The sequence below is a fragment of the Triticum urartu genome, chromosome 1A (genome assembly GCF_056163025.1).
Source record: "Triticum urartu cultivar PI428250 chromosome 1A, HENAU_Tu73, whole genome shotgun sequence".
Lineage (NCBI taxonomy): Eukaryota > Viridiplantae > Streptophyta > Magnoliopsida > Poales > Poaceae > Triticum > Triticum urartu.
The window spans coordinates 482,256,376-482,265,041 of record NC_141873.1 but is presented as its reverse complement, the minus strand read 5'-3'; the positions used below and the strand labels follow the sequence as shown (position 1 = coordinate 482,265,041).

Here is an 8,666-nt window from a genome sequence, read left to right as displayed (position 1 = left end):
GGCTTTGCTTCTTGATGATTTTATGGGCGTGGTGGCGGGTGGCCCATGCACCGCTGCTCGTCGCTCATCCACTTAAATACCGATCGCGTCACTCAACTGTTCCGGGAGTGTCCTGGATGCCCAACAGACTTTAACTGCTACAACACGACCATCACATGCGTCTGTCCTCGGTCTACTCTAGTATATTTCCCAAGTGAAAACCGACTAGCGGTAGCGGTACACATCCACGGTATGAACCCCTGGTCAAAGCATGTAGCACCGTTCTTGTATCCACTCGGTTATTTTTGCATGCATTCGCGCAGAATATAATGTCACTATTCCAAGGCACATGAGCAGGGCTAGCTCTGCGGATCTGCCTCGGCCAGCACCACATATGGGCACGAAGCAGAGTTCGCTCCTTCACGTCACAGGTGAAAAACAGAGCATATATTCACCCTCACTACCTACCAATACTACAACAGATGGTTGCCTCCCACGTAAGCAGACAAGCAGCACCCAATTTCTCCCTGATTCTGCACCCTTCACTTTCCTCTCTCGAATCTGGACTTCTGGATAAACTCCGATCTCCAATAACAACAGAGTTTTTCCAGAAGAAGTAAAAAAAGAAAAGAAAAAACACCAGTATCTGGTTTACAATCTCATACAAAAAATTCATTCTGGATTTGTGAAATAATGAGTGCATGGAGGAACACAAAGGACGGTGTGCACAGCAATTTCCAAAATCTGTACAAAAAGAGCTGTGGCAACAACTGCTGTAGTACAATGCTACATGAAAATGCCTCTCATAGTCATAGAACAGAGCACATGGCTTCTTCATTGATGAAGGATAATTTCAGAGGCAGGAGTATACTAAAAGTGGAGTAAGATCATTTCCTTTGGGAAAATTTCTATGCTTAAGATTTTGCTCGACATATAGATCTATACAGCTCCCGGCAGGGGAGGGGAACACCGACAGTGAAAAAACAAACTAATCCAACCCAAAAGAATCAGACATCTCTTTGCGAATTGCGAGCCAGTAATAACAGTACCTGCGCTGCAGGAATGGATCGAGCAAGAGGCCATCGATCGGGAGCAGGATCATTGGGCCACGGTGCCCCGGGACTGCAAGGTGATGCTCCTCTGACTGGGCATGGCGAGCATGGCGGTGTGGTCCAGGAAGTCCTTGAGCTCCACCACGGCCTGCAGTATCCTCCTGAGGTCGTCGGCGCGCACGAAGCCAGCGGCGCCCAGCCGGCGCACGGCGTAGACGTAGATGGTGAGGCACCCCTTCCTGAACTTGAAGCGCGCCATCTCGCTGCCGGAGAGGCCGCGGATGAGCTTCTTGTTCACGTCCCCGAGCGGGATCATGGCCGGCCACAGCTGGTCCACGGCCGCCTTCATGGCCTCCGACTCGAACACGAAGAGCACCACCTTGGACTTCTTGGTGCCGAGGCCGAGCGTGAGCGTGTGCCACGCCTGGTGCGCCAGGATGGTGAAGCTGGTGGGCATGTAGGCGGTGGTGGACGGGAACGGCAGGCTCTGCAGCTCGCTCAGGAACGACGGCGGGATGTCCAGCAGCCGGAGCAGCTCCAGCGGCGACGCGCGACGCACCGTGAACGACTTGACGATGAACTGCCCGCCGAAGCGGATGCCCTTCACGTCGCCGCACGGCTTGAAGCTCGCCTCCGCCGCCGCCGCCGCGCCGCCGGCCTTGTCCTTCTTCTCCTTGTCCTTCTCCTTGTGCTTGCTGTGCTTGTGCTTCTTCTTCTCCTCTGCCATGGCGATGGCTGGCGTGCCGCTCCTTTGCTTTGCTTTCCCTGCAGTCGCTGCCGCTGCTGGAGTGAGCTGTGCTGCTGGGGAAAAGGCCGTAATGAGGAGCCCCACCGCCACCTCCCTTCCCTTCGCTGTGCCTCCTCCTGCAGCGGCTGCTGGTACGACCATACCGCAAAGTTTCTAGTCAGAGTGAAGGACCATCCACTTCACCACTTGGACATTATTCAGGACGAGCTTGATTAGTAGCTTTATTATCGTACTTAGTATTTTTGTAATCTCTTCGGTTGGGCAGAGAACACGGAGGCGCTGTCGGTTGCCGATGCCCCCGCCTCGTCATACAAAACGAGTTTTTCAGTTTTATAAACCAAGTTATCGCGATTGTTTAAGTACGCGCACGCGTCTGTGTCTCTACTGACTTTGGCCCATTTGTATTAGTAATTAGTGTATGCTTTCTCTCCCTGATGCTTTTTAGTGCGGCCAGCCATCATAGCAACGAAGCTAAAGATCATACTGCTTAAAAGGTGGTACATGATCATAGGCTCTGCCAAAGAGCACCGAGTAGTTTCAGACCTAATAATGAGACCCTGTTGGTGCGCATTTCTAAATCTGGTTCCACTTTTAACACTATTCTTAATTTGTCCTGGGTGTTCATGATGATTGATTGATTTCTTGGAGAAATATAAAAGCATGGGTAATTAAAGAAGAAGATCAATCTAGAGCCGCCAACCAAAGAATTCGATCACAATTATACTCCCTCGAAAACATGCTACGTACCCGTCAGCAGTTGATCCTGAAGGAAACCAATGATCCCTCGCGGAGAAGCAGCAACAATCCTCAGAAGATCAGGTTCGAACTTCCTTTGTTCTTTTCCAGTCACGGCAACTGCGAAAGCGAATGCCCTTGAAGCAATGTGACCTGTCGGAGACTGATCAGGTGAGGATCTTGACAAACAAAAGGCTATCGGCCACAGATGGCACTTCCTACACTTAGAAGTATGGTAAGATTAAAGGCGAATCCATGGAAGAATTATGGCAACAGCGATAGCGCAACAGCTAACGTAGCTATCAGTAGAGCTTATTGAAAATGACGCCGTACAGGAAGCTCCTAAATCTTCCAACCAATTCTTTCGGCTTGTATTTGTGCCACTTCAGTATCCTATATGTAATACTTCTTTTTTCGTTAGTGGATTGGCGTATAGATTTTATGTTAAAGGCTGAACAGTTCCCTTCAGTTCTTAAGAGACTAGATTTTGTTTTCATCGAAAAGGTCTTGCATAGTTCAAATTAAGTGGCTAAGAGCATAAGACTGCATACATTTCAAACACGGAGAATCTGGCTAGTTGCCGGCAGATTTTTTTTTACTTATTGTCACCCCTTTCAGTTTTTCAGACTGTTTTAGATCACAGTGGAGCACTAGAGCGAGAAGATCTAACTCCCAACTGGTGGTTGATATGAAGCTAAGTACATCTCAAAAGTACAGCTGGACACTGATTTTCCAGCGCAACAACCAGTCGTAACATATAAATGCACTAGTCCACATCGATCCTGGTTGATGTGTAGTGCTGTACCTCAGTTACATCAATATGCTTGGAAGGTCATGATTTGAAAGCCCAACAGACATGCTCGGCTCAACTATGGGTACCAGAGTAGATGTCCAAAGGAGAGCAACTATATTTCTGGTAGTAGAATGCAAGAAAGTTGTCGGAATCATGTCTGAGAAAATTAGCTTACCGATTGGAAGGACGGGTGCCAAGATATTCTGACCTTCTGAATTAGGTACGACCGGAGCATTAAAGCACCCCTTGGGACAGGGCTGCATATAAAAGTTGAAAAGCCATGAAAGCATGTAGAGAAAGATCAGAAAATTGAGATGCAAATCATCTCTCAAGAGAGATTATTATGCCCCTTGAAAATACTGGAAGTGCTAAAAACGCTCAGATGAAATTCAGTGTTTTATTAGGATAGAATATCTGAGAGAACCTTGGTGAGTGCATAATGTACAGTTGTACACACAACTAAAGCAAAAGTAAGTCCAAGAAGCGAGCGATTTAACATAAACATCATATTGCAATATTGCAGCACAGTAAAATTCAACACATACAGGCAGATACAGAAGATAAATATAGATGTCAGGCCCTTTCAGAGAGTGAACTATTGTTTTCAAGATCCTGATCTTGTATTGTATAGTCTGATCTTGGGTGCGAGGTGCTATAATAACTGATACTACTCGTGCAGCCAGTTTCCAAATTTCAATTACCAACCCTTTTTGAAGGGAAAGATGTAGAGGAAGTCAGAAGACACAGGCAAGACAAGGCAACAAACGAATAATAATTAAACTTTATACTAGGCCTAGAGCTGTCTCTTTCACCACGAACGAACATACTTGGCTAAATTCAGGCGGACATGCCGCAGACTGCAAACGTGCAAGCACAAATCAGGGCCTGTATTCATGCACTGCATTAGGCGTGATTAATTGTGATAGCAACGCCCCATCCACTGTAGGACACTTGAACCCAACGATGATTGCTCAAAAATTGACCTCAAAATGCCGCAGGAAACCAAAGCATCGGCGAGACGGGCGCGCAGCGCAAACGATAATGAACATGTTAGTACGACCGCACCTAGCAAGCAGACGGAAAATCAACCATGGAAAGCAAGCAGGCAAAACCACACGGGTCAACCGAAGAGCACGAGGAGGAATCAACCACACGCAATCTGCACTGTCGTGTCAGATTGAGAAGGGCGCGAGGCAGCAGCAACTCCAGGCTTGGTTTCAAAGGGAAGAAGGCGCATCGATCGCGGGGGAATTCCATCGAATACCTGGGCTGCGTCTCAGAGCAGGGATGCCGGATCTTCCACCCGTGTGCGCATGCTACCTCGTCGTTCTTCGGGGCTAGTAGTGCATCCCAGACCAAGATCGCTGCCGGAAGACGGGAGGAGTGGAGCTTTCGTCCTTTGCGCGAGTCCGGCTCCGGCTGGCTGACGCAGCCCACTCTGAGGTGAGGCGAGGCGAGGCGAGGTGGTAGCCGCACGACCGAGCGACGGGCCAAATTAATCGAGGAGAAGGCGACAGGGCGGATGCGGAGACCTGAGATTTCAACGGGAAAAAGCTCCAGGGCACCGCCGTGTGCCGCGTCGGTGGCGGTGGCGGTGGGTGCGTGATGCGACGCGACGCGACGCCGTGGTCGGCGTCGGACGACGCGTGTGATCTCCCCCTCGCGCGCCGGCGACACCGCACCGCACCGGGCGCGTCGTCGCGGTGCGATTCCCTCCGGCCATGGGCCCTCGTGGCAACGCGCGCTTGGGTGGGTCTCCCGGTTGGTGGCCCCCGGGCCCCGAAGGGCTGCTATTTTTAGACAATCGGGCCCTGAAGGGCCGAGCCACGAAGCGGCCACGGCCTTGCAGTTATGGATTATTTTTTCTTGCAGTTATGGATGCTAGCTTCCATAGCTAAAAAAAGGTGCTAGCTTCCTATACGGCGCCCGCTACTTCAGTTTTTGCAAAACGGGTGCACACCTCCTCCTGCTCAGACGTAGGCTGGACCAAAAGCTCGTAGCTCGCTAGCTCACTTTGTGTTAACCTCATAGCTCATTTTTTAATGAACAGAGCCAAGCACATGTTTTAACTCGTTAAACTCAACGAGCTTAATAAGCAAGCGAATGAGTTTCACGAGCAACTTGTTAAGCTCGCTAATACAACAAAACACATTTTTTTGTATATGTGGCAACATTTTTTTATACCTTAGCCCATCTATTTCTCTAATTGATCCAACCTAGCCCACAAGAGACAATAACTAGCATACCCACTCATCTGGTCACTTTCTTCCTTTGTAAAAAACACATTAGAAGTAAATTAAAGGGACTACTGCCTGTTAACGAGTATTCGCGAACGCTCGCGAGCTTAACGAATTATTGATAAACAGAGCCGATCAGTATGTTTTGCTTGTTAAGCTTAACGAGCACGAGCTTAACGAGACGAGTGGCTCGTTAATTCATCCCTACAGGGACAGCCCATAGTACCCTCTACTTTTCTATTTTAAACTGAAAAAGGTGGCTCGAGGTGTGACTCCTCGTATAGAGTTAGCTTCATTAGCCAACCAGACAAATCGACCCGATGTGATTAGTTACATCCCTTCTATTCTTTTCTTCCTTTTTCTTTTTTTCCTTTTCTTTTTATTTTCTTCTTTTTGTTTTTCTTATTTTTGGGGGGAAATGTGTGAACTTATCTCTATCAAAATCAATGAAACTTTTTCAAATTCATCAACTTTTTGAACTATTTTTACAAATTGATGAGCTTTTTTCAATTCGCAGATTTTTTAAAAAAATTGAATTTTTTTCAAAATCGTCAACTTTTTTACTTTTTATGACCTGTTTTCAAAATCTATGATTTTTTTTCAAAATTGATGAACTTTTTTTCAAAATTAATGCAAATTTTGAAATTGGTGAATTTTTTAAAAAAATTTGTGATTTTTATGAATTCCCTTTTCTTTTATTTTTTTAGGGAACCAACGAACCGAAGGTAACGCGTCATGTTGGGCTGGCCCATGAAGGATGGCGCGCGGGCGCCCTTTCTCCTTACCGGCGATGAAGACGTCGATAAGGAGTTCATTATGGGTGTGCTTATCCATAGAAATGTCGGTGCATGCTTTCGGATTTTTGAACATCAAAATGCAAAAAAGATCACGAATTTCGTGGAAGATACATGCTTTTTTAAGTCACATTCAAATGCAGACACTCATATACATAAACAATCACCTTGATGAATATACACACGCGCATCCTATTTCTACGAGCATCTCTGAGAGACTGAGTTGGCAAATCATGAGATTGACGAAGTTTTCTGCCGCCGCAAGTGAGGAGATCCAATCTGAAGGCCTATTTCAACACTCTAGAGGAGGGGGAATCCACCATAGGAGGTTTCTTCATCAACCTTACTGCCTCCATGACCATGTGAGAGTAGTACATGGCCTTAGGGTCCATAGAAAATAGCTATAAGTCTCTCTCTCTCTCTCTCTCTCTGATCTTTAATACCACTTCCCATGAGCTGTCTCACATGATCGAGATCAATTCAATTAATCGGTGGTGTGTTTGTCGGGATACGATGAATTTTCACTTTTATGATCATATTGTGCATTGAATTCAATTCAAACTTTTAAGGTTTCTTTATTGTATAATTAAGTAGTTATGTATGCTCTTTGATCTACCTATCTTCTTTGACCAAATTCGATTGGTATTTCACTTTTCTTCAGAGGGAGTGGTGCATTGTAGTGGGTTCTAAGATTGCGGTGATCTATATCACAATGACAGAAAGGGACAAGACACATATTGTATTATTGCCACTTGCCACTAAGGATAAAACGATAGTTTATTGTCACGTTGCTTGATATTTTACTGTCTACATTATGTCATGTTGCTTTTTGCAATGCTCTGTTTATCATGAACTTAATATTTCGAGATGCATGCTAGATAGCGACCTTGGGGTGGAGTATTAGTTCTAGATGCAGATGGAGGTCTACATAGCACGGATGTAATGCCTATATGAGATCATACCATGTATTATCATGGTCATAAATATAAATATTACAATTTAATCACTCCTCAACTGTAATTTATTTACAACACTTCACTGCTATACTTATGAGAGATTGCACTAATGAACCTATGGCCCTAGGGTCTATTCTCCATTCCTGAAATCTTCACTGCATTACTATCCTTTGATGTACCATTTAACATTTCTATCAATTATTAATATCATGTGCAATTTAACGTTGTAAGTAGCAGGACAAGAAGCTTCACAGTGTTCTTGATGTGTTGGGGACAAATTTGTGTTGTTTTTGTGTGCAGGTACCAGTGACTTTGTTTACTGGAAGAACTCCTTCTAGTTTGATAAATGTGTTAGGGACAAGTCTTACTCGCAATGTAATATCGCTTACAAGCAATTGTACTAATGGAGATGGAGAATATGGTGGTGGCGATGATGGCTATGGAGATGGATACTATGGTGGTGGCGATGATGGCTATGGAGATGTAGACCACTGTAGACGGGAATGGTGATGACAACTGCAAGGTGTCAAAGAACGAAATGGTCGTATCCTCTTCTCCTTTACATAGTGCATATTGACAGAATGCAGTTTCGGAGCGCCCCTTGCGAATCAGCCTCGGTCCCTTTACGATACTTCTCAGGGATGATGTCACGGAGTAGGTGTCTGATAACCCACAAGTATAGGGGATCGCAACAGCTTTCGAGGGTAGAGTATTCAACCCAAATTTATTGATTCGACACAAGGTGAGCCAAAGAATATTCTCAAGTATTAGCAGCTGAGTTGTCAATTCAACCACACCTGGAAACTTAGTATTTGCAGCAAAGTGTTTAGTAGCAAAGTAATATGATAGTGGTAGTAGCAGCAACAAAAGTAAAGACATCAAAAGTAATGTTTTTGGTATTTTGTAGTGATTGTAACAGTAGCAGCGGGAAAGTAAATAAGCGAGAACCAGTATATGGAAAACTCGTAGGCACCAGATCAGTGATGGATAATTATGTCGGATGCGGTTCATCATGTAACAGTCATAACATAGGGTGACACAGAACTAGCTCCAATTCATCAATGTAATGTAGGCATGTATTCCGTATATAGTCATACGTGCTTATGGAAAAGAACTTGCATGACATCTTTTGTCCTACCCTCCCGTGGCAGCGGGGTCCTATTGAAAACTAAGGGATATTAAGGCCTCCTTTTAATAGAGAACCGGAACAAAGCATTAGCACATAGTGAATACATGAACTCCTCAAACTATGGTCATACCGGGAGTGGTCCCGATTATTGTCACTTCGGGGTTGCCGGATCATAACACATAGTAGGTGACTATAGACTTGCAAGATAGGATCAAGAACTCACATATATTCATGAAAACATAA

General features: G+C 45.4%; 1 protein-coding gene across 4 annotated transcripts; it reads right to left on the bottom strand.

The window, feature by feature from the left end:
• Positions 1-703: 703 nt before the first annotated feature.
• Positions 704-5,019, bottom strand: LOC125520766 (uncharacterized). 4 transcript variants are annotated; one of them, XM_048685802.2, is made up of 4 exons: positions 4,572-5,019; positions 3,483-3,564; positions 2,527-2,667; positions 704-1,904 (listed from the first exon to the last, which is right to left on the bottom strand). In XM_048685802.2, the coding sequence occupies exon 4, from the start codon at positions 1,756-1,758 to the stop codon at positions 1,078-1,080; it is 681 nt and encodes a 226-aa protein (XP_048541759.1). In that variant the 5' UTR covers positions 1,759-1,904; positions 2,527-2,667; positions 3,483-3,564; positions 4,572-5,019; the 3' UTR covers positions 704-1,077. The 4 variants fall into 4 exon arrangements, with proteins under 4 accessions (XP_048541759.1, XP_048541751.1, XP_048541747.2 ...); XM_048685794.2 differs by having other exon boundaries at positions 704-1,907; positions 4,840-5,015; XM_048685790.2 differs by having other exon boundaries at positions 4,840-5,015.
• Between the last annotated feature and the right edge of the window lie 3,647 nt (positions 5,020-8,666).

Excerpts from the sequence above, each read along its gene's own strand:
- LOC125520766 (XM_048685783.2), bottom strand. The coding sequence starts at position 3,597 with ATGCTTTCATGGCTTTTCAACTTTTATATGCAGCCCTGTCCCAAGGGG. Across the intron at positions 2,668-3,482 it reads GGCACCCGTCCTTCCAATCG|GTCACATTGCTTCAAGGGCA; the intron begins GTAAGCTAATTT and ends AGTCTCCGACAG. Across the intron at positions 1,908-2,526 it reads TCAGGATCAACTGCTGACGG|CAGCCGCTGCAGGAGGAGGC; the intron begins GTACGTAGCATG and ends TGGTCGTACCAG.